The sequence below is a fragment of the Chiloscyllium plagiosum genome, chromosome 2, assembly GCF_004010195.1.
Source record: "Chiloscyllium plagiosum isolate BGI_BamShark_2017 chromosome 2, ASM401019v2, whole genome shotgun sequence".
In the NCBI taxonomy this organism is placed as follows: domain Eukaryota; kingdom Metazoa; phylum Chordata; class Chondrichthyes; order Orectolobiformes; family Hemiscylliidae; genus Chiloscyllium; species Chiloscyllium plagiosum.
The window spans coordinates 55,568,231-55,592,223 of NC_057711.1; the positions used below are offsets into that span (position 1 = coordinate 55,568,231).

The 23,993-nt window shown below is 39.3% G+C and overlaps 1 protein-coding gene across 1 annotated transcript in view; it reads left to right on the top strand.

Annotated features, from left to right (window-relative positions):
- Positions 1-2,220: 2,220 nt before the first annotated feature.
- fam174c (family with sequence similarity 174 member C) overlaps positions 2,221-23,993 on the top strand; it is a 35,003-nt gene continuing 13,230 nt past the window's right edge. The window contains exons 1-2 of the mRNA XM_043709938.1: positions 2,221-2,998; positions 16,419-16,553. Of these exons, the coding sequence (XP_043565873.1) occupies positions 2,673-2,998; positions 16,419-16,553 (461 nt within the window). The 5' untranslated portion in view covers positions 2,221-2,672. The remainder of the gene's footprint in view (positions 2,999-16,418; positions 16,554-23,993) is intronic.

The window sequence follows — 23,993 nt, forward strand, 5'->3', positions numbered from 1 at the left end:
AACCTCCTTCCACCTATCGCATTTCCAACGCCCCTCCCCCAAGTCCCTCCTCCCTACCTTTTATCTTAGCCTGCTTGGCACACTTTCCTCATTCCTGAAGAAGGGCTCATGCCCGAAACGTCAATTCTCCTGTTCCCTGGATGCTGCCTGACCTGCTGCGCTTTTTCAGCAACACATTTTCAGCTCTGATCTCCAGCATCTGCAGTCCTCACTTTCCCCTTTACACTTATTATACCCAGGACAATCTTTCCATATGCACTCTTTAAAACTGTGTATTTTAGACATTATTGCCTCTCCCTATCCTTTCTGCCAAAGGTTCATTATCTTTTGCAACTGACAAAGAATTCATGAACTCATTCTGAGCCAGTTTGGCTACTGGATCATCATTAGGATGTTACTCTGGATTTGTTGTGATGCTTTTAGTTTTAGACTCATCCCCCTCCAACAAATCATCTTCCTGTCTATCCGATGAATTGGACTTTCTACATTCTCTGAATGCCCTTATGACACTTTATGCACTAATAATATCCCACAATTTGAACATGAAACTATATTTTTCCACATTATACTCCAACCACCATATTCTTGCCTAATCACTGTCTGTCCGAATCCACCTTGTAAATGTTTTACATCTTACTTGCAACACACATTCCTCCTTAACTTTTATATCATGTAAAATTTGTGCTATTAGTTCATTGATATTTTCATATGAACGCTGCATTTAATTCTATCTTTTTATAAGCTTTCCCTGCCTTGAACAAATTTGCTGGTCCACTCTGTTACTTCTATGCTCTGTCATCCTGATTATTATTTACCTGTACTACTACTACTTTATACTATTGCCTGATTACCAGTAGCATTCAGGGCTCTGTGGATGAGGGTGGGTAAAAGGCATCAGCGTATTCAATCAGCCATAATCCTGTTGATTAACAGGGCAGACTCAATGGGCTGAATGTAATGAAACCTTTTTGTCCCATACCCATCTTTGAGTCACACTAATCTTATTTCCCATACCCCATTTAGCTTTTAGCTCATGTAGTATTCCAGAAACTTGCTTTTGTGCTAAATATAGAAGCTGCGAGATTGTAATATATTCATCCAAGGGATGGAGGACAGGAAAGGCTGATGGACTGTAATAAATATCTGCTTGGCACCAATGATAGGACAGGGTGCTGTATTATAGTAGCTGAAAAGGTGTTGATGGAACAGCGCAGCAGGTCAGGCAGCATCCAGGGAACAGGAGAATCGACGTTTTGGGCATAAGCCCTTCTTCAGGAACTTCTTCATTCCTGAAGAAGGGCTTATGCCCGAAATGTCGATTCTCCTGTTCCCTGGATGCTGCCTGACCTGCTGCGCTGTTCCAGCAACACATTTTCAGCTCTGATCTCCAGCATCTGCAGACCTCACCTGCTCCTGCTGTATTATAGTACAATTTCACTTGAAAGGAAGACACCACAGGACAGGCTGATGGACAGAACAGGGTGCTGGACTGTAATAATCATGTCTACTACAGAAGACAGGACAGTTGCTAACTTTGTTTGCTAACACCTCTCTCTTTACAGATGACAGAACAGCATGCTGGATTGTAACTTATTTCAGTCCAGTACAGAGGGAACAAGGTACTATATTTTAATAAAACAGGTCCACTCCAAAGGACTGGCAGGCTGGATCATGAGATATTTCTGTTTTGCACAGAGGACAAGACAGGTTGTGGTAGTACCACACACTGTTATTTGGTGCCGAGGACAGGACCATATTCGGTGAATTGCAGCCCAAAGCAAGACCCTGTCTAGTGTTCTATCCTGGAGTGAACTCAATTCCAGTCCGGGATCTTGTCCGGGTTGAACTCTATTTCAATCCAGGAGTAAACTGTGTTCCAATGTGGGAGCAAACTCTATTCCAGACCGGGAGTAAACTGTGTTCCAGTCCGGGAGTAAACTCTATTCCACTCCGGGAGTAAACACTGTTCCAGTCTGGAAGTAAACTCTGTTCCAGTCTGGGAATGAACTGTATTCCAGTGCGGGAGTAAACTATGTTCCAGTCCGGGAGTAAACACTATTCCAACTGGGGCAGCACGGCAGCTCAGTGGTTAGCACTGCTGCCTCACAGCACCAGGGACCTGGGTTCGATTCCACCATTCCAGTTTCCTCCCACAATCCAAAGATGTGCAGGTCAGGTGAATTGGCCATGGAAAATTGCCCACAGTGATTGGTGCACTAGTCAGGCGTAAATATAGATCTGGGAGGGTTGTTCTTAAGAGGGTTGGTATGGACTTGTTGGGCTGAAGGGCCTATTTCCATATTGTAGGGAATCTAATCAGTCCAGAGTAAACTATGTTCCAGTCTGGAGTGAACTCTATTCCACTCTGGCAGTAAACTGTGTTACAATCTGGGAGTAAACATTGTACAAGACCGGGAGCAAACTGTGTTCCAGTCCTGGAATAAACTCCATTCCAGTCCGGGAGTAAACTGTGATCCAGTCCGCATTTCCATGATGTCCTGTTTGTTCTCCACGTGGCGGATTCTCTGGAGAAATAAACAAGTGGCTCCACGTCCGGCCTGAGTGTCAGACTGCTCGCGCTCCCTCAGTAACGGTAACAGGTTGGGCCTCGAGCGGGAACTGGGCCTCGCGCCGGAGCTGGACTCGCACCCGGGTTGAGCCGCGGCTTTGCCATGTGGCTGTTGGGGCCTCGGTTGCTCTGGCTCTGGCTCTGGCTCTGGCTCTGTCCGCTGATGTGGGCCGGAGACGCGGTGTTCAATTCGAAGACGTACGGGAGGATGTTAGAAAGCCTATCCAACAAGGTCCCTGTGCAGCAAGTAAACAGCAATAACAGCAGCAGCAACAACGGTAGCAGTCCTGGGATGGCGGCCGGAGGTAAACTCATCAAGGACGGCAATGTGCCTGCTGATGAACAGTCCATGATGATCCAGCGGGCTCTCTATGTGCTCGTCGCTGTCACCGCCTTGGTGGTTGTGTACTTCGTGGTGAGGACCATCAGGTGAGGGAGAGGGTTTCCCATCTACAGCCATGTTACTGCTTCACCTTAACACTGTTGGTAGCACAGGATGGACTGGGGACAACCAGCAAGTCTGCAATAACAAGAGCAAATCTCAAAATCATAACAGCTCTGAAGGAAGCCTTGTAGCATGTCCTGTCAGTGCCACATCTGAATGAGTAATTCACCTGGTATCATAATCATAGAACAGACCCTTCCGTCCAGCTCGTCCATGCTGACCAACTATCCTAATCTAATCTAGTCCCACTTGCCAGCACTTGACCCATATCCCTCTAAACCCATCTTATTCACATACCCATCAAGATGCCTTTTAAATGCTGTGATTGTACCAGCCTCCACCACTTCCTCTGGCAGCTCATTCCGTACATGCACCACCCTCTCTGTGGAAAAGATTGCCCCTTAGGTCCTTTTTCAATTTTCCTCTCTCACCCTAAACCTATGGCCTCTAGTTCTGGACTCTTCATCCCAGGGGAAAAAAACCTTGTCTAGTTATCCATGTCCCACAAGATTTTAAAAGTCTCAATGTCATCCCTCAGTCTCTAACGTTCCAGGGAAAACAGCCCCAGCCAATTAGACGTCTTCCTATAGCTCAAATATTTCAACCCTGGCACATGTCATTTCCCCCATCTTCTGCCTGTGTACCTGCAGGTTTAATGTCAGATAATCCAATTCTCTCTTGAATAAGCTGAATTGAACCCACCTGCAGTACACAAGCAGTGTATCCCAGATCATCACCACTCCATGGAGAAAAAAAATTCTGATGAAGGCCTAATGCCTGAAATGGTGATTCTTCTGCTCCTTGAATGTTGCCTGACTTGCTGTGCTTTTCCAGCACCATACACTCAACTGTGATCTCCAGCATCTGTAGTCCTCATTTTCTCCTAGAAAAAGATTTCTCCCTTTTTACTCCATTATTGATATACCAATTACCTCATGTCAGTGCTCTCTCAATGTTGATCCTTCTGCCAGTGGGAACAGTTTCTCCCTATTCATTCTGTCCAGAGCCCTCACAATTTTACATACGTCTGTCAAATCTCCTCTCGACCTTCTTTTCTCAAAAGAAACTTACAACTTTGCCAAACTGCTTATGTACCTGAAGTTCTACATGCTTGAAATCATCCTCGTGAATCCTTTCTGCACTTTCTAAAATGCCTTCACTTCATTCAAATAAAGTGCAGCACTGCGAACTGGTCACAATACGCCAGTTGATGCTGAACCAGCACGTTATGCAAAATTAAAAGACCCTCCTTGCTGTTATCTATCCCATAACTGATAACACATAGAACTTATTATAGCTTGTTAACTACTTTCTCAGTCTGTCCTCTCACCTTCAATGACACATGCTCACTTACACTCAGGTCTCTGCTCCTCAATCCTCTTTAGAATTGTACCCTTTTAGTTTATACAGTCTATCTGTTTTCTTTGTACCAAAATGAATCACTTCACACTTTCATTGAGTTACAGAGATGTGACATCGATGTACAACTGTCTGTCCTCTTAAAGTTCTACACTATCCTCTTCAGTATTCATAATGCTGCCATGTTTTGTACAGTTTAAATATAAAAGTATTAATATTTACCCTTAAATGCCCCAACATACACATACAACTTAAAAATAATTCTTTTTGAAGACATGAACTATAGAAAAAAATGCTTTGGCCAAAGTAATTGTGCATTCTCACACAATGGTAGGTTAAGATGTGAAATGATCTAGATTGCTTTCAGTCTGGTGGCCTTGTACATACAGACAACTCACTGGAAACACACTCAAGATGTTGAGAGGAAGCCTCAAGAAGTCTTTTGAGTGGAATAGCTTTTCCATTTTCATACAGATCCAAAGGAAGATTTCTCAGCACATGGCACAGGCTGAGCTAGGCATCATATCTCTTCACAGGCTATACTTTAGGTAAACCCCAAAACTTTATCAAATAGTCACACTTCTGACAGCCATTAACTCAGACATGTGACTTTCAGCGTGCTGAAGCAGTTAGCTTACGTCATGTCATAGAGCCATAGAGATGTATAGCATGAAAACAGACCTTTTGGTCCAATTCGATCATGCCAATCAGATACCCTAAGTTAGTCGAGTTCCATTTGCCAGCACTTGGCCCTTATCCCTCTAAACTCTTCCCATTCATGTACCTATTATGATGCCTTTTAAATGTTGTAATTGTATGAGCCTTCACCACTTCCTCTAGCAGCTCATTCCATACATACACCACTTGTTGCGTGAAAAAATTGCCCCTTAGGTCCCTTTTAAACCTTTCTGCTCTCACCTAAACCTATGCCCTCTAGTTCTGGACTCCCCCAATCTGGGGGGGGTGGGGGGAGTCTATTTATCCTATTATGCCTCTCATTATATAATAAACCTATATAAGGTCACCCCTCGGCCTCTGATGCTACAGGCAGAACAGGCCCAGCCTATTCAGCGTCTCAATTTCCGTTAAGTGCTCTTTTTTGTAAAATAGTGTCCAGATTGTCTTTTCAGAGACCTTTTAAAGCAAAAAGTAGATCTCCGTGATCCCTCAGTATGTCAAACGGACCAATTTTCACAAACCTTCAAATGCAAATCCTCAAAAAGTACTAATAATGGAAATTCTTTCAAATCACAATTTTATATCCATGTTGCTACTGGCCCTTTTATTCCAAGAGCTATACCTTTCCTTACAATCTTTTCTGTGGTATTGTCACTCTTTCTTCCTTTCTCTTTATTTCCCTCTAATTTGATGTAGCGTTCACTCGCTCAAATTCATCTTCCTTCTCCGTCCTCCAGTTGTTCATTTTTAATCTTATAATATTAGTTATAGCAATATATCACATTGTTTTTCTTGAATTCATCAGAGTGCCAAATGTACTGTTGCCTTTGCTGCAGTTTTAAACTTGCATTACTAGCAACTTCTGTGAACAAAATATTTGAGAATGCAAACAAGTCTAACTGGTTGAAACTCTGCTGACATATCTAGAGCACAATTTATCATAATTTATAAAAATCTATGATAAATATAAATGCTATACCTAATGTTTCAGCGGTTTATTGACTTAGAATATTTTTTCCTATCATGTAACTTGTCGAGTTGCTAAGAGGATCCAGTGGGTGTGGCTTACATGGAATTTCAGAAGGCTTTTGATAAGGTCACACCATAAGAGATTAGCATGTAAAATTAAAGTGCTTGCTATTGAGGGTAGTGTAACGACATGGACAGAGAACTGGTCAGCAGACAGGAAGTAAATAGGTCACTGTCTGCCTCAAAAATGACGAGTCGGGTACCACAGGGAGCATTAGTTTGACCCGAACTATTCTGACATATACTAATTTAGGCGAGGGAACTAAATGTAATATATCCAAGGTTTCAGTCAACAGCTGGGCGGGATATTAAATTGAGGAGAATGTAGAGATGCTTCAGTGTGATTTGGACAAGTTGAGTTAGTGGGCAATTGTATAACAGATGAAATATAATGTGGATAGTAGCATAAACAGGCAGATTATTATCTTAATGGTGTTAGATTGGAAAATGCCAAGGTGCAATGTGATTAGATGCCCTTGTGCACCAGTTACTGAAAGTAAGCATGCAAGTAAAGAACGTAAATGCTATGTTGGGCTCCATAGCAAGGAGATTCAAGTACAGGAGCAGGGATATATTGCTGCAATGCTACAGGGCCTTGGTGATACTGGGCCTGGAATATTGTCTGCAGTTTTGGCTTTGTTATTTGAGGAAGGATGTTCTGGCTAAGGAGGGCAAAAGTATAACAGACTGATTCCTGAGAGAGCAGGACTAGATTGTTTAGGACTACATTTGTAAGAGTTTAGCTGAATTGGGGAGTGGGGGGAGGGGGATCCGATAGAACCCTACAAAATTCTAACAGAACTATACAGGAGCGTAAATACAAGAAGATTGTACCTGATGGCGAGTAGCCCAGAACCAGGGGTCGCAAGCAGTTGAGGGTAAAACATTAAATGTTTCAAAGAAGGTGCTAGATATTGTTCTTGGGGCTGAAGTTCTCAAAAAGTATGGGGACAAAGCAGGAAAAGAGTACTGAATTGGATGATAAGCCTTGCTCATTGAATAGGCTTGGAAAAACTAACTACTCTTATTTTCAATGTTTCTATTTCAGTGTAAGGAGTAATCTTTCAAAATCAATTGACATGGTGATCTGCAGATTCTCTGAAGTTACAGGTTAAATTTGTCACATTTGACTGAAGCATCTGTTAATTTTGTTATAGATTGGAGGAATAGGAGAAATTAAAGGCAGTAATCTTGTTAAGATACTGAAATCAGTTGGTATAAATTTTCCTGCAAAATGTAAGCACCAAAATTTCAATGTGTCACTTACGTACGCTAATAATGTAGCTTAATTTTGATAAATCCTGACTCAGCCTGTGGAAGAGGAAAATAATGTTGAAAATAGCACAAAAAGAAAATATTGCCTATGTTGGAGATCTGGAGTAAAATCAGAATACTAGAGAAAATCCGGTCTGGCAGCGTCTTAGAGAGACAGTATTAACCTTTTCATCTCCAAAGACTGTTTGGGAAACCTCGGATGTTGGCACTGAAAAAAGTCTTCGGGTTGAATGTTAACTCTGTTTAACTTGCCACAGGTGCTGCCAGACTTGCTGAGTTTCTCCAACATTCTCTGTTTTTAATGTTGAACCCACAAAACACACACATTGTTCAGGGCTAAAACTTGGAGCAGCTTTTGATTTTGAAATATTAAACTATTTGTTTGTACAATTATTGCATATTTAATGTTTTGTGTGTGTAACTTTTTTCCCGTGAATAAGCAGTAATAATATAATACATACCTGCCTTGTTCCTCTTTGTCTGATGACCTAAGAGTAGTTTTTCTTCCATGAGTCGACTCTCTCCTTTTTCAATTTGCTCATCTTGGGGAATTCCTATCCAATGTTGTAGTTTCTTTACTTTTTAAAAATTAAGTAATGATATGGGTTTCTTGTTGCCTTTCTCTATTTGCCCTTCAGAAGGTGGAGTTGAGCTGTTTTCTGGGTACATAAGAACAAGAAATAATAACAGGCCATTTGTCCCCTCATGTCTGTTCCATCATTCAATGAGATCATGGCTAATCTGCCTCAGGCCTCAACTCTTCTTTCATGCCAGTGCAACATAGCCTTCAACTCCCTGATATTTGAAAAGTCTATCTGCTTCCTGATTAAGTACTTGGTGGTCTAGCCTTCAACACTCTGGGATAAAGAATTTCAGATATTCACTGCCTTCACATCAGTTTAAAATGTGTATCCCCTTAATCTGTAACTATGCCCCCAGTTCGATTTCCTCCATTACTAAAAACATCTCCACGTTTATCCTGTCAAGTCCTCTCAATCTTAAAAGCAAACAGGAAGTGCTGGAGAAACTCTAGCAGCGCTTAGGGAAAGAAGCAGAGTTAACGTTTAGAGTTCAGTGACCTTCATCAGGACACTCATTCTTCTGTGTTTCAATACGGTCAACCTTAATTCTTCTAAATTCTAATGAATAAACTCCTAACCCATTTAGCTATTCTTAAAGGGGTTGACTTATCCTCCAAGGTATCGGCATGGTAAATCTCTTTTGGACATTTTTCATTGCCAGTATATATCCTCTTAAATATGGGACCAAAGCTGTATACAGCACTTCGGGCGTGGTTTCTCACCAATACCCTAACAGACCTCCCAACTTTTAAATTCTAACTTCATAGCAATAAGGGGCAAAGTTCCATTTGCTTTCTTATATATTTGTTATGCTAACTTTGTTTCATGTACAAGAACATCCAGATCCCTCTGCGTTGCACTTTTCTTGAGGCTCTCTAGTTTAAATAATCTGCCTTTTGATTGGAATTATGTTAAACTCCATTGCCAAGTTTTTGCCCACTCAGTGAACCTTTTATGTGACACCTTATCAAATGTCTTCTGGACCTCCAAGTTTCTTCTTATCGACTGTGCTATTTATGTGTCAAAGAACTCTAGAAATTTGTCAAAACTGATTTCCCTTGTGGAAAACCATGTTGATTCTGTTTGACTCATAGTCATAGTCATAGAGATGTACAGCATGGAAACAGACCCTTTGGTCCAACCCGTCCATGCCAACCAGATATCCCAACCCAATCTAGTCCCACCTGCCAGCATTCGGCCCATATCCCTCCAAACCCTTCCTTTTCATATACCCATCCAAATGCCTTTTAAATGTTGTAATTGTAACAGTCTCCACCATTTCCTCTGGCAGCTCATTCCATATGCGTACATACCTCTGTGTGAAAAAGTTGCCCCTTGAGTCTCTTTTATAACTTTTCACCTCTCAACCTAAACCTATGCCCTCTGGTTCTGGACTCCCTGACCCTAGGGAAAAAACTTAGTCTCTTTATCCTATCCATGCCCCTCATAATTTTGTAAACCTCTATAAGATCACCCCTCAGCCTCCAATGCTCCAGGGAAAACAGCCCCAGCCTGTTCAGCCTCTCCCTATCGCTCAAATTCTCCAACCCTGGCAAAGATCCTTGTAAATCATTTTGGAGCCCTTTCAAATTTCACGACATTTTTCTGATAGGAAGGAGACCAGAATTGCATGATCTCTCAACTCCTGAACTCAATACTCTGACCAATAAAGGAAAGCATACCAAACACCACCCTCACTATCTTATCTACCTGCGACTCTACTTTCAAGGAGCTATGAACCTGTACTCCAAGGTCTCTTTGTTCAGCAACACTCCTGAAGACCTTACCATTAAGTGTATAAGTCTTGCTAAGATTTGCTTTCCCAAAATGTAGCACCTCGCATTTATCTGAATTAAACTCCATCTGTCACTTCTCAGCCCATTGGCCCATCTGATCAAGATCCTGTTTTAATCTGAGGTAACCTTCGCTGTCCACTACACTTCCAATTTTGGTGTCATCAGCAAACTTACTAACTATACCTCTTATTGCTCGCATCCAAATCATTTATATAAATGACAAGAAGTAGAGGACCCAACACCAATCCTTGGGCACACCACTAGTCACAGGTCTCCAGTCTGAAAAACAACCCACCGTGTTAAGCATTTCTGAATATTCTGCCAACAATGTTAGGCTAACAGATTCATAATTTCTTCCCTCGCTTCTTGTTCACGGCATTAGATTAGGGGTACTCTAATCTGCTAGAGCCCTCTCAGAATCTCTTGAACTCTGGAATCATTTGGTCAATGCTTTAACTATCTCTACATTCTTTAACATCCTTTAAAATCTTTGGATACAGGTTATCGGGTCCTGGTGACTTGACTTCCATTAGATTGAAATACTTTGACCCTCATGGTAGAGACTGTTACAGGATCTTTCCTCCCCTTAGCACCTTGCTTATCTGTTATCTTTGGGATGTTTATGGTGTCCTCCACCATGGAACTGATGCAAAATATTGGTTTAATTGTTATTCATTTCCAACTTGCATCTTCCAAAGTTCTTTCACTTAATTTAGATTCTCTCTTTTTATATACCCATGGAAACTCTTATTGTTTGCTTTTATATTTCCAGCCAATTCTCATGAATGAATAACTTTTTTTTTTGTTTTGATTAGCTTTCAAGTTATGTGCTGCTGGTTCGTCAAAATCCTTTGATTTCCCATTTATATTTGTCGCTTTGTGTGTATTGGTTTTGACTGGATACTCTCCTTAACAACCTTTGTTAACTATGAATGGTTTATTCTTCTCGTTGAGACCTTTTCTAGTACTGCTGCTGTCCATCTGCTACGGTAGAGCCACAATGCTGTTAGACAGGTGTTTCCAGGATTTTGATATGGTGATAAATTTCCCAGTCTGGATGGTGAGTGGCTTGGCAATTCACTTGTAGGTTGTAATGTTCACATGTACCTGCTGTCCTTTTCTTTCTAGATGATAGTGTTTGTGTGATGGAAGGTTGTGTCTAAGGCTCTTTAGTGAATTTCTGTGCCTCATTTGATGGAAGTGAATATTTGTGGATGTAGTGCCAGTTAAGCAAGTTGCATTGTCCAGGATGACCTGAAGCCTTTTGCATGTTGTTGGAAATGCAGTCATCCAGACAAATGGAGAGTATTCCATCAAACCTTTGACCAATACATTGTACATGATGTATGGGTTTTAGGGAATCATTGAAGATGCATAGCCTTTGACTCCCTGTTAAGTCACAAGGGATGAGAAGTCATAATTCCTATGATATTGATAGTTGGGCATCCAGTTCATGGCATTGACTATCTATGGACAATAGGTAGATTGTCTCGTTGGAGATGGTCATTGCCTGGCACTTGTGTGACATGAATGTTACTTCTCATTTGTTAGCTGAAGCCTGGATATTGTCAAGGTTTTGCTGTGTTTGTACATGGCTACTTCAGTACCCAAGGAATTGTGAAAGGTACGAAACACTGTGCTGTTGGTAAACATCCCAACCTCTGATCTATAATGGATGGAAAGTCATTCGGTCTTTTTGGGCTAGGTGTGACTCCAATCACCGGAGAGTTTTCCACACCTTCTGTTGATCTTAGTTTTGCTCAGGCTCCTTGATGCCCCATTTAGTAAAATGTGCCCTTAATGACAAGGGCACCTCCCCTGTGATGTACTTGGAATGGAGGAAGTTCCTAGCTTGTGAACTAGTGAAGGGACTCTTTTTAATTTTCTGGGGAGGATTTGCTCAGGTGATGTGAAAAAATGGTGTGAGGATAGGCAGTTTGGTCATGCACATATCCTGAAAATGTACTTAGGATGTAAGCAAGCTTGAAGCTACCTAGTACGAATGGCATTTAATTTTTAAGATAATGCCTTGAACCAATAGCCTCTGAACGAGTAGTCAACTCCTCTCAGAGCTTTGCTGCAGTTTGTGTGCAATAGAAGACCGTCTCACCAGGCATTAGGCAGAAATGTGACGTGGGAAGATAATATATTGGCCCCAGCTTACATCATATTATTCTGAGGAGAAAGTGAGGTTTGCAGATGCTGGAGATCAGAGCTGAAAATGTGTTGCTGGTAAAGCACAGCAGGTCAGGCAGCATCCAAGGAACAGGAGAATTGACATTTCGGGCATAAGCCCTTCATTCCTGATGAAGGACTTATGCCCGAAACGTCGATTCTGCTGTTCCTTGGATGCTGCCTGACCTGCTGTGCTTTACCAGCAACACATTTTTAGCTCATAATATTCTGAGCCAGTCCAGATGAATGCTACTGAAATGTCTGTTGCAGTAGGCTGATTTCTATTGAGAATATTAGATCTTGCACTAGGATTGTTAAATTTGGGTGTTTTGTTATATGCAGTGTTTGTTATTGGTAATCCATATTGTATTGTATTTTTCTATTTCTAGTTGTGTGGAGTTCAGCAAATCAGCTGTGCTGAGATGACTCTCGTGTTGTCAATTTCATATCTGGCATTTTCCTGCAATTGAGAAAAATGGTTTACCCAGAAAATATTTCAATATTTAGACCCACAATTAAAAATAAACATTTAAATTCTGTTTATATGTAAGATTTTTTAAAATTGGTGGTGAATGGAATCTCGAGCCTCCAGAGCCTAAACTAAGAAAATCAGTTTTTATTATGAACACCACTGAAGTTAAGGATAAAAAGCAAAGGGCCAAGAAAGAGACGACAGTTGTGCTAAACAGCAACCCCAAGTTACTGACAGTTTCTCAATAACATATTTCTGTATTTTAATGAAGGTTACAAAGATTTTAACAGGTGAACAATTGCAGAATTTATATTATACTCCATTTGAAAAGAGAATCAACCTTTGAGTTTCTGACAGTTATTTAACATAGAGCTATTATGTTTTTGTGACATGAATGCATAAATTTTCAGGACCACTCTAAGTCTATATGCAAACTTGGTGTCACTACTTTCATTGTGTTCTTGGGACACTAACTCGTCAGCAAATATCTTTTCCAATCCAGTTCCCATAAACAAACATCAGTTTGTTTGCTCTTTTCTCCTTTCCAAAACAAGCTGTTCTTTGGAGTTCGATTCTCAAATTGAGCGCTCAGTTCCAAATCAAAAACGAAAAAAACAAAGAAGAGTGATGATCTCAACAACTTGAAAGACGTTTTTAAATTGTCCACCATATTCATCATGTAACTGCATGTCATCACAAGGTACATGAAGATATCACTAATATGGTGTTTATGAACCTTAGAATGTTCTAAATGAAGATGAGGGAACATTTTTGGATTTTGTGTCCAATTAAGTAACACTCATTATCATCCATTCAGCAGCCCAGTACAATTCTGAGTAAAGCTGACAGTTTGAACAGAAATCACTAACTAGTAGTCCTGAGAATTTGTTAGAACTTAAGTTAGAAACAAGTTATCTAGTATCATGCTGTTAGTCCTCTCATTAAGTAAAAGCATTAAAAAAAGTCTATGTATGTTCATACTTCACTAGTTTAATGGTAGATGTGAACGTATCGAGGCTGAAACATTTCTGGCAAATCAGTAATAATGTCTGGACTACTACTTCATAGCCACAGGCAAATTGGAATTGGGTACATAAAGTCAAGCAATTAAATACGTGGCTTAAAGATTGGTATGGGCGGAATGGGTTTCAGTCCCTGTGATACTGGCACCAGTACTGGTATAAGAGGAAATGTCGTCTTCCAAGAGGAGTATTACGGGGAAGCTATTTGGATAACAATATCCAAAGTGGAACAGAAAGTTATAGTGTACAGACATAGAAAACAGCAATAAATATGATCAAAGGGTGAACAAATGGGAAAGAGGCAAAATTAATGGCTTTTTTTGTTTGGCCCTTTATTTGAATGTGTTTAGTATTCAAAACAAAGTAAATGGATTAATAGCATAAATACAAGTTAACCAACATGTTTTGAGCCATAATGGAGATGTGGTTACAAGGCAGTCAAGCTGGGAACTAAATATTCATGGATATGTGACTTCCTGAAAGGACAAGTAGAAAGGTAGGATGATGGGGTTAGCATTGTTAGTACAGGATGGAATAAGTATGATAGCAAGAAATGGCCTTGGATCAAAAGATGTAGAGTCCGCATGTTTGAAGGCAAGAAGTAGAAGGAGAAGATGACAATGGTAAGAGTGGTCTATAGGCCCCTTCATGGTAGCTATTCAGTAGGACTGAGAATAAATGAAGAGATAATAAGGGCGTGTAAAGTAGGTGGTGCATTAATCCCAAGTGACTGTAATCATCATGTAGATTGGGATGGTTAGATTGGCAGAGGTAGCCATGAAGAAGAATTCATAGCCTGTGTTCAGGAAAATTTCACAGAACAATTTGTTATTGGTCCAACCAAAGATCAGGGTGTTTTGCATCTGGTGCTGTGTAATGAGGCAAATTTCATAAATAATGGCAACTTGTAACCAGTGAACTGCCAAAAGAATTGGTGCTGGGCAAGAATTATTTACAAAATCAATGACTTGAATGAGGTGAGTGAATATACTATAGCAACGTTTGCTGATGACACAAATAGATAAGACGGCAAATGGTTATGATGACAGTCTGAACATATAAGCTAAGTGAGTGGGTGAAAACGTGGCAGATGCAATATGATGTTGGAAAATTAGATTTTATTATTACATAAGAGTATGTGAGTACAGTGAAAAGTGTGCAAAGTCACCAGTCTTGAGCACTACCTTGGTTACAAAGCCAGAATTATAAATAGAGAGCCAACAGGTAAGAAGACATGCAGAACTTAAGCTCTAATCTCCATGAAGGTGTTTGGAACACTCATCCACTGATGTAGGCACCAAGGCCTAGCCACAGCATGAAGTCTGCATCGGCTTGCAAATCTTGTAATGGAGGGAAGTTTATTCATTAAGTAGCTAGCACTGGTTGCACATCAGGCACCAGCCTGACAAACTCCTGTAGCATCTCCTGTGTGAGAAGTTTGCCTCTGGCAACCACACCATCTTTGTATTCCAGCCAGAGCAGAGTTTTCCATTGGCTTAAGTTATGCTGGGGCTCAGTCCCAGTCTGTCAAATGTTGCCTTGATGTTTGCGTTTGGGCAAAGCTGCAATTAGATGTGGCACTCCTTAGTCCTGCTGGAATCCAAGCTGAACATCTGAAGACTGTACAGGTATTTGAAGAGTAAGTGCTTCTTGATGGCACTATTAACAATGCCATTTATCACTTTGCTGATGGTTAGATTGGAGTTGTCCATTTAGTAGATATGACCTACTTGAAAATTTTTATTTGTCAGATAGATGCCACTGTTATATCAATACCGGACCAGTTTAGCCATAACGTAACTATTTCTGGAGCTCAAATCTTCATCTCTACAAGTCAGAGTGTTGTTGGGAGTCCATAACCTTTTATTCATTGTTTTTAACTGATTCTAACATCAGGTGAAGTGAATTTAATTGTCGGGAGAATGGCATAATGATGGATAGGACTTCTTGAGGAAACCGATCCAGTTTGTAGTTCTGGTTAAAAGTAGTTGCAAACTCTTCAGTCTGGTCTTTTCCACTTGTGTGCTAGCCTCTGTTGTAATTGAAGGTGGAGATATTGATGTGTTGTTACCTGCTTAGTTGCTTTATTGCTTGTATGACAGGATTCTGAGCTTTGATCAAATCCATTGGTATAAATATGTCATTAACATGCACGTAATCCTGTAGTGTATCTTCAGAGTGTTGGCAGCGTTCTCAGGTTCCTTATGAAGGGCTTTTGCCCGAAACGTAGATTTTCCTGCTCCTTAGCTGCTGCCTGACCTGTTGTGCTTTTCCAGCACCACTCTAATCTTGGTTTTGATCTCCACCATCTGCACTACTTACTTTCACCTAGTCTTCTAAGGTATATTAGTGCTGTCCGGCATATTTTACACACACTCATTCCGGCAGGGTTTATAGCTTAATGATAATAGAGTGGGAGGTATGCTGGAATGTGAAATCGTGGATTGTGGTATAATGGTTGTGCTACTGCTTTTTGATACAAAGTGACTCACAGTTGCCCAGTTTTATGACATAAAATCCATCCTGAATATCATTCTACGACAGTAATATTGCTATTTCACAGTCCTGTTCCAAGCTCTGTGTGGTTGTCATGCTGACCAAACAGTGATGGACAGATACTCCTATCAATTAAATCGGTGATAATGAGATCTTTTAATTTCCCATTGTTGGCTCTTTCAACCTGTCAACCATGTCACTTTGGGATCTTACTGGCTCATTGAGTAGCAGTGCTACTGAATCAGTCTGGGAGATTGGCTCTGAAATTCTCCAGCCTGAGTACATTCTGTGACCTTTGTTGACAAGTTGTTAATATAATAGCGGCAACAGGATGGGACATGGTAATTGCTGTTGAACTTTCAAATACTCTGCAAAATTGAACAGTCATATTTCTCACTACTGCGACTGAATTCCTTGTATTATGTCATCCTCCAAAACAAGCCGCGTTACTAAAATTAACTGCTGGTATTTTGTAATCTGTATGAGAGATGATTATAATAACTCTCATAATTTTCTTCTAGGATAAGAAAGATTCACAGAAAGAACCGGAAGTATGGTGTACTGAGTACAAATCTTGAAAACATGGAAATGAAGCCTTTAGATCAGGAAGATGATGATGAGGATGACACATTATTTGATGTACATCAATCAAGAAGGTGAGTAGCTGAAAATATGTTCTGTCTAAAAGAACGTTGAATGTGTCAAGCTTAGAAATTAGTTCGGTCTTACAAAAACAGAATATCACAGATTGTGAAAACATTAAATAAAAGTAAAATGCTGGAGAAATGCAGTAGGTCTGGCAACCTTCAGTGGAGACAGAAAATTAACTTTTCAAGGCCCATATGATTCTTTTGTTGTATTTATGCCTCAGTCAAATTTTAAACATCATAAAGATGCTAATTAATAGAAGAAGAAATAAACTTGTGTGTGTATAAAATTGCACATCAACAAATGCAAAGCTTTGGCACATAAATAATTTAATCAAGCATCAGTGTTTTCAGTTGAAAACTCAATTTTGGCGCTGCAGCATTATGGAATTGCTTGTGAAGTATCTGAGTTAAATTGCGGTAATTTACTAATAATAGGAAACAACTAAGTGTTCAAGTGAGCCTGTTCACTTCACTTAATTGAATAACTGAGTACTCCAATTGAGTGACCTGAAATTGAAAATCACTATCTCTTTCCTACAAACACATCACCCGTGCTAGGAAATGGAAGAAAATTTCAGTGTACTTTATTTTTATGTCTGCCATTAAAAATAAAGCTTGTGGTAAATCCACATTTAGAATTTCACCTGAAAATCCAGATGAATATAGAATGTCAAGTTAAGCAGGGGTTGGTTTAGCTCAGTTGGTTGAATGTTTGATTTGTGAAGCAGAGGGATAGTAACAGTGTGGGCTCAATTCTCATCACTGGCTGAGGTTACCATGAAGGGCTATTCTTAACCTCTCCCCACCACTTGAGGTATGGTGGTCTTCAAGTTAAATAATCACCAGTCATCTTTTTCTAATGAAAGAGCAGCCCTGTGGTCTGGTAAAACTATGGCAACTTGACTTGAATCCTTTTTTTTTGTAGCAACTGTCTAGGACTGAACTAAATTGCTCACATCCTTGGTGTCTATTTGACACTGAGATGGGCTTCTACCTACATATCTACACCATCACCAAAACTATCTATTTTCATCTCAATGATGTTTCCCATTTCTTTACCCTGTCTCAGTACTATTTTGGGTGGGGACAGGGTGTGGGATTGGGGAGTGGTGGCTATGGGTTAGCGCTGTTATCCTTTTTTTGATTAAGTAACCTTTGCATCCTGTAAGTCTTCCATGCTGCTCAGGGTTGCATCATATTAATAAAACTTTTATTAAAGGGATGCAAACTGTGAAACACACTATGACAAAGTCTATAGTAAAATCCTCTTCCTGTATCGTGATTAACAGGATTAATAACTTTCCCTTTACCATGCTGAGTATAAAGGTTTATTTTAAAAGATGTCAAACCTAAAAATAAAAGCAAGGCTATATATTTATTCAAGGCTCTGTGTTTATGATCATTCACATCAACTATTACATGTTCCTAATTGGCTCCTCTAAAGCTACTTATTCAGGTTCTCTGCCAGTTCATACTTGAAAGTGCTTTAGTCTTTTTTTCTCTGTGAGCAATGTAGGTAAGCAGTCACTTTGAATATAAAACCTAATGACTTTGAATGTATGGAATGTATATCCAGTCACAAATTGAGAATAATGTATTAAAGCGACTGTCCAAAACTGAATAAGATAGTCCAAAGGAGACCTGGCTAACACTCTTTTTGTAATTATATTTTCTTGTTCTTGATTTCAGCAGAGAACTAGCTTTTAATGACTAGGATACCTAACTCCCTCTGTTAATCTTCACCCTGTGCTTCCTCATCTGCTTTTCATTTCCAAAATAGATTACCTCACACTTCACTACTACATTTGTATCATTTCACTAGCCATCCATTTATCTGCCCTTTGCCCTTTTCTTCACTGTACCTATTAACATCTACAAACTTGGGTATGTGCTTCTCTCTCTTTTCAAACTAGGTCATTCACTCGTGAGCATGAAGCTGATTTTCTGAGGCCGAGTTTGGTAAAATTGGCAATCCTGTATCTGAATTAGGCATGCTACAGGTCTCCACAATACAGATAAATAAACATTCTAACTGACTTATTAATTAATTAAGACTGGAGAGATAGATATACTGCAGTCTGACATTCCTGCCACCTCATTTCAATTAAGTCAGCACACCTCTTGATGTGGGTGGGCTTGGCTTGTCAAGAATATGGAAGCTTGCTACTATTTTGTTTTTAGTAAGCACTATGTGGTTTTTAGCTAGTTAAACCTGCAGAAATATTATTATACGTATTCAAATCATCTCTCTTGATAACCTACATTTAAGCTCTCTAGATGTATCCAGATAGGATTTATCTTGAGAAAGAATGTGTTTCATGTTGGAAGAAACAAAATTGCTGTTTTTTTTTTCTGGGGAGGTTGATTTGAAGACTTTAAAACGCTTCACTTTCACAACATGCATTGAGATATTTTAACTTTACACAAAACTGTTTGGATGCATAGAGTCATAGCGATGTTCAGCACATAAATAGACCCTTTGGTCCTACTCCTCCGTGCTGACCAGATATCCTAAATTAATCTAGTGCCATTTGCTAGCACTTGGCCCATATCCCTCTGAACCCTTCCTATTTGTGTACCCACCCAGATGCCTTTTAAATGTTGTAATTGTACCAGCCTCCACCACTTCCTTTGGCAGTTCAATCCATACATACACCATCCTCTGTATGAAAACATTCCCCATGGGCTCCTTTTAAATCTTTTCTCTTTCACCCTAAACCTATGCCCTTTAGTTCTGGACTCCCTCAACCTGGAGAAAAGACCTTGTCTATTTACCCTATCCATGTCCCTCATGATTTTATAAACCTCTTTAAGCTCATTCTTCAGCCTCCAATACTGCAGGAAAAACAACCCCAGTCTTATTCGGCCTCTCCCTATCGCTCAAACCCTCCAACACTGGTAACATCCTTGTAAATCTTTTCTGAATTCTGTCAAGTTTCACAGCATCCTTCCTATGGGAGGGAGACCAGAATTGCACACACTGTTCTAAAAGTGGCCTGAGCAATGTCCTGTACAGCCGCAACATGAACTCCCAACTCCTATACTCGATGCTCTGACTAATAAAGGAAAGCGTACCAAACGCTGCCTGCATGATCCTGTATATTTGCAACTCTACTTTCAAAGAACTGTGAACTTGCACTCCAAAGTCTTTGTTCAGCAGCACTCCCCAGGACCTTACCATTAAGTGTATAAATCCTGCCCTGATTTGCCTTTGCAAAATGCATCTCAAAGTTTTTTTTTTCAAAGCAGTCTGAACAGAGCAGTTATGGATATGTTAACAGCTATGGTTCTTGCATCTGTTTCATAACTTTCTACAAAGCTAGATTTTACTATTATCTTACTGGTGAGCTTTCTATTAGAGTAATGGAGTTCATATTTAGTTTTTTTGGTTTATTTTGGCCCTTTTTTAGTTATAGATTTCATAACCTCTGTTCTTGTCCTGTTACTATACTTTTGGATCTCCTATTTCGAAGTACTTTTTACACCCTAATTCTGTAACTGATAATTTTATGGAATCAACTAAATTGATATTTAATGTATCAATGCTAGGAAGAGGTTCACTGAACGTGTGTATTATTTTTGGTAATTTTCACCCACTAAATCAATAAACTCAAGTCTCAAAAGTTTGTTAGTTGAATTAGCGCAACTCTTATGACATGGGGTAAACCTCTCTCCGAATTTTAAACCAGCAACACAGATAAGATTCACCCCATGTTGTATTCTGTTAAAATTCAAGAACTATCCCAAAGATCACTATTAAAGTTGAAATTAACAACTTTATTCTTTAAGTCTAACAGAGAATATTTAACTAGCAACTATTTCCAACTCCTTTCTCTTTAAACCTATCTTTTACCTCCCCCTCTACAATACTAGTCTGAATTTTTTTTTAAAATTACGATTTACCAAAAAATATAATCACGTTTCAAAACCTGTCAGCTTTGCTGAGTTTCCTCCTGTAGATTTTTCTGTCGTTGTTTCTGCTTCTTAGGGATTCTGCTTCACAGGTCTTTAATAGATAAAGGTACCTGTTAGAGAGCAGTTCTGCTGGTAACTTGTTGGTGGCTTTGTCGCTCTGGCCAACTGTTCAAGATGTTCAAAATTTATACCCCGAAATATCGGATCGTTTCATTAGTATAAATATTGTCAAAATACTAAATTCAAACTTGATTGGAGCTTAGTATCTTGGGACATAATTTAAACTGGCCACATTTGAATTTGTTTTTGTCTCATAGCAACCCAGCTACTGCTAGCTGTTCAATCAAATGTTACATTTTTAAATTTTCCAGTACTCTGTGCTTGCTAAGTCCTTGCCAACCTTTCAACTCTCTTAAAGGTACAGTACACCTACAACTTCATAACACAAATGTAGGACAAAAATCACAATACAAATTATGTATGAGCATAGGAAGTGGAAATAAATATATGCCATTCAGCGTCTCAAGCAAGCTCCACCATTCAATGCGATCATGGCTGCTCTGATTTCTCTACATTTCTAACCACTTCCATAATCTTTCAGCCCCTTGTTTATCAAGAATCAATCTACCTCTACTGTTAAAAACAGCCAAAGACTCTGCTTCTGCCATCTTTTCAGAAAGAGAGTTCCAAAGACTTATAACCTGCTGAGAACAAATTTCTCCTTGTCTCTATCTTAACTTGGCTACATATTATTTTGAAACAGTGACCTCTTGATTTAGATCCTCCTTCAAGAAGAAACAGCTTTCCACAGCTATCCTGTAAAGTCCATCAGGATCTTGCATGTTTCAGTCAAATTGTTTCTTATTCTTGTAAACTCCAACAGACATGAGACTAATGTGTTCAACCTTTCCTCATATGTCAATTCCTCCATCTTCAAAAACAAAAACAAAGTACTGGCGAACCTCAGCAGTTCTAAGTATTGGTCTTGTAAATCTTCTGAATTGCTTCCATATATATTTACATCCATCCTTGAGTTAAAGAGCCCATACTATAAATAGTATTCCAAAAGTTGTGACGCATATGCCCTTTATAACATGCCTATGTTTATATTCAATTCATAATAACATGATAACATTCCTTTAGCTTTCTTAATTGATGTACCTGCAAACTAACCTTTTATGATTCATGTACTAGAACACCTGGATCCCTCTACATCTTGAAGTTCTGCAATTCTTTACCTTTTAGATAATATGTTAATTTTTTGCCAAAATGGGCAATTTCACATTTTCCTATATCATACATCATTTTCCAGATCTTTGCCTACTGACTTAAACTACACATATCTCTTTTGTAACTTTCCTTATGTTCTCTTAATAATTACTTTCCTATGTATCTTTGTCATCAGCAAATTTATCAACTATGCCTTTAATCTTTTCATAAGAGTCATTTATATAATTGTAAAAGCTTGAAGCCCTGGCCCTGATCCCTGAGGCACACCATCTCTTACATTTTTGTCAACCAGGAAATGACCCATTTATGACTGGCTAGCTAACAGAACATAGCAATCATCTATCCAATCCATTATGTTATTCTGATACCATGATTTTTTTTTCTACAATTAACCGTTTGGTGTGGCACCTAATAAAATACTTTCTGCAAATCTGTGAATGAATATAATTTGTAAACAAATTTGTGCCATCCCTAAAACCACCTATTTCTATCCTAATGTCTCAGTTAAACTCTCCTTCATTGCCTCTAACTCAAGTATTCCAGTCCATTCTTGACTAATCTTCCATGTTTAACCTCCATAAACTTTGGGCCATTGAAGGCTCTATTGCTAGTCTCATAACCTGCATCAAGTCCAGATCTCCATCATCGTGAACGTGCTACCACATTTGCTTTTGGCCAAGCAATGGCCTGGTTGTGAAAGTCTCATCCTTGTTTTCCAAGTTTCATTCTTTCTGACATCTATAATCTCTTCCAATTCCAAAACTCTCTCTAGATACTACATTCTTATTTCTAGGCTCATTGAGATTATCCTGATTTTCGTAGCTGTTGCTTTGGTAGCTGTGCCTTCAGTTGCCTCGAACCAAATCTCAGGAATGTCCTCCCTATACATCACCACCATTACCAGCAGTGGTCGGTTGTACTGCAGAAATTCACCAAAGATCCTTACACAGCACCTTCCAAACTTATAACCACTTCCATCTTGAAGGATAAGGGCAGTATTACTGATACATGGTAATACCACTACCTGCAAGATCCCTCAAAGTCACTCTTAATCCTGACTTAGAAACATTTCGCTGTTCCTTCACTGTTGCTGGGTTGAAGTCCTGGAATTCTCTCCCAAAGGACATTGTGGGTCAACCTACAGCATGCAGACTGCAGCTTGCTGCCATCTTCTAAAGGGCAACTAGGGATGGACAATGAATCCTGGCCAACTAGTGATGCGATTTCCCCTGAGTGTACTTTTTAAAAAAAAACATGTTCCTTGCTTTCCTTTTTAGAAAGCTGCTTAAAACTAACCCATTTTGTCATCTGACCTAATTCTCTTTGTGTGGCTCTGTCATGCTTTGTTCTACAATACTCCTATGAAGTGCCTTGGATGATCATTATGTAGCATGCGTAGTGTTGTCTATATAATTAAGTGTGTCAAATTCCTTTTTTTTTAAACTTCAAAGTTGACCTCCATAGAATTGTAAACCTATAAGTACAGGAGACTGTGTCTGTCTGTCTGTCTGTAAACCATTTAAAATTACAAGTCTTTTAATGGTTTTATAGATTTTTAATTGTCAGGTCAGCCGATCTTTCCCTTTCTGAAATTCAAGGAGAAAATTATAGGATACAAAAAAGTATTTGATTCTGGATGCTTTCTGATATAATCTTAATGAAGAAATTTGTTTTTAATGTTTTTTTGAACTTTGTTCCCCAGATTCTTTTATAGTTTTTTTTTATTGCTGTTTGGTAAGAGACAAAAATCAGATTTTATTTAACAGAATATTATTTATACTAGGATAATAATAGGTTTGTGTTTTCATTTGAGGAAGCTATAAGAAATCTCCCATAATTATAGATCAAAGTGACTGGGAGAAATGAGGAGTTGAAGGAAATTAGTATTAGTAAGATGATACTGGAAATATTCATGGGGCAGAAAGTGTGTGTTGGAGGAAGTGTTAGGGAGGAGGGAAATGAGGATTGTGGTAGAAGTGGAAAGAGACAGTGTAGTGATTATGTTGCTGGACTGGTCAAACAGAGGTCCAGGAAAATGTTTTGGGATCATGGGTTCACATTCTACTGTGGCATATGATGAAAGTTAAATTCTGTAAAGATTTAGATTTAAAAGCTAGTCCTCTAATGGTGATTCATAGTAATAGTGATCTCACTGTTGATTTATTTTTGTTTTTTAAAAAAAATCTCATTAATGAATCAAATTTTTTTTTGTGGGGTACTGCAAGAATTAGTACTTGGGCCTCGGCTATTTGCAGTATATATCAGCAGTTTGGATGCAGACACTACATGTAATATTTCCAA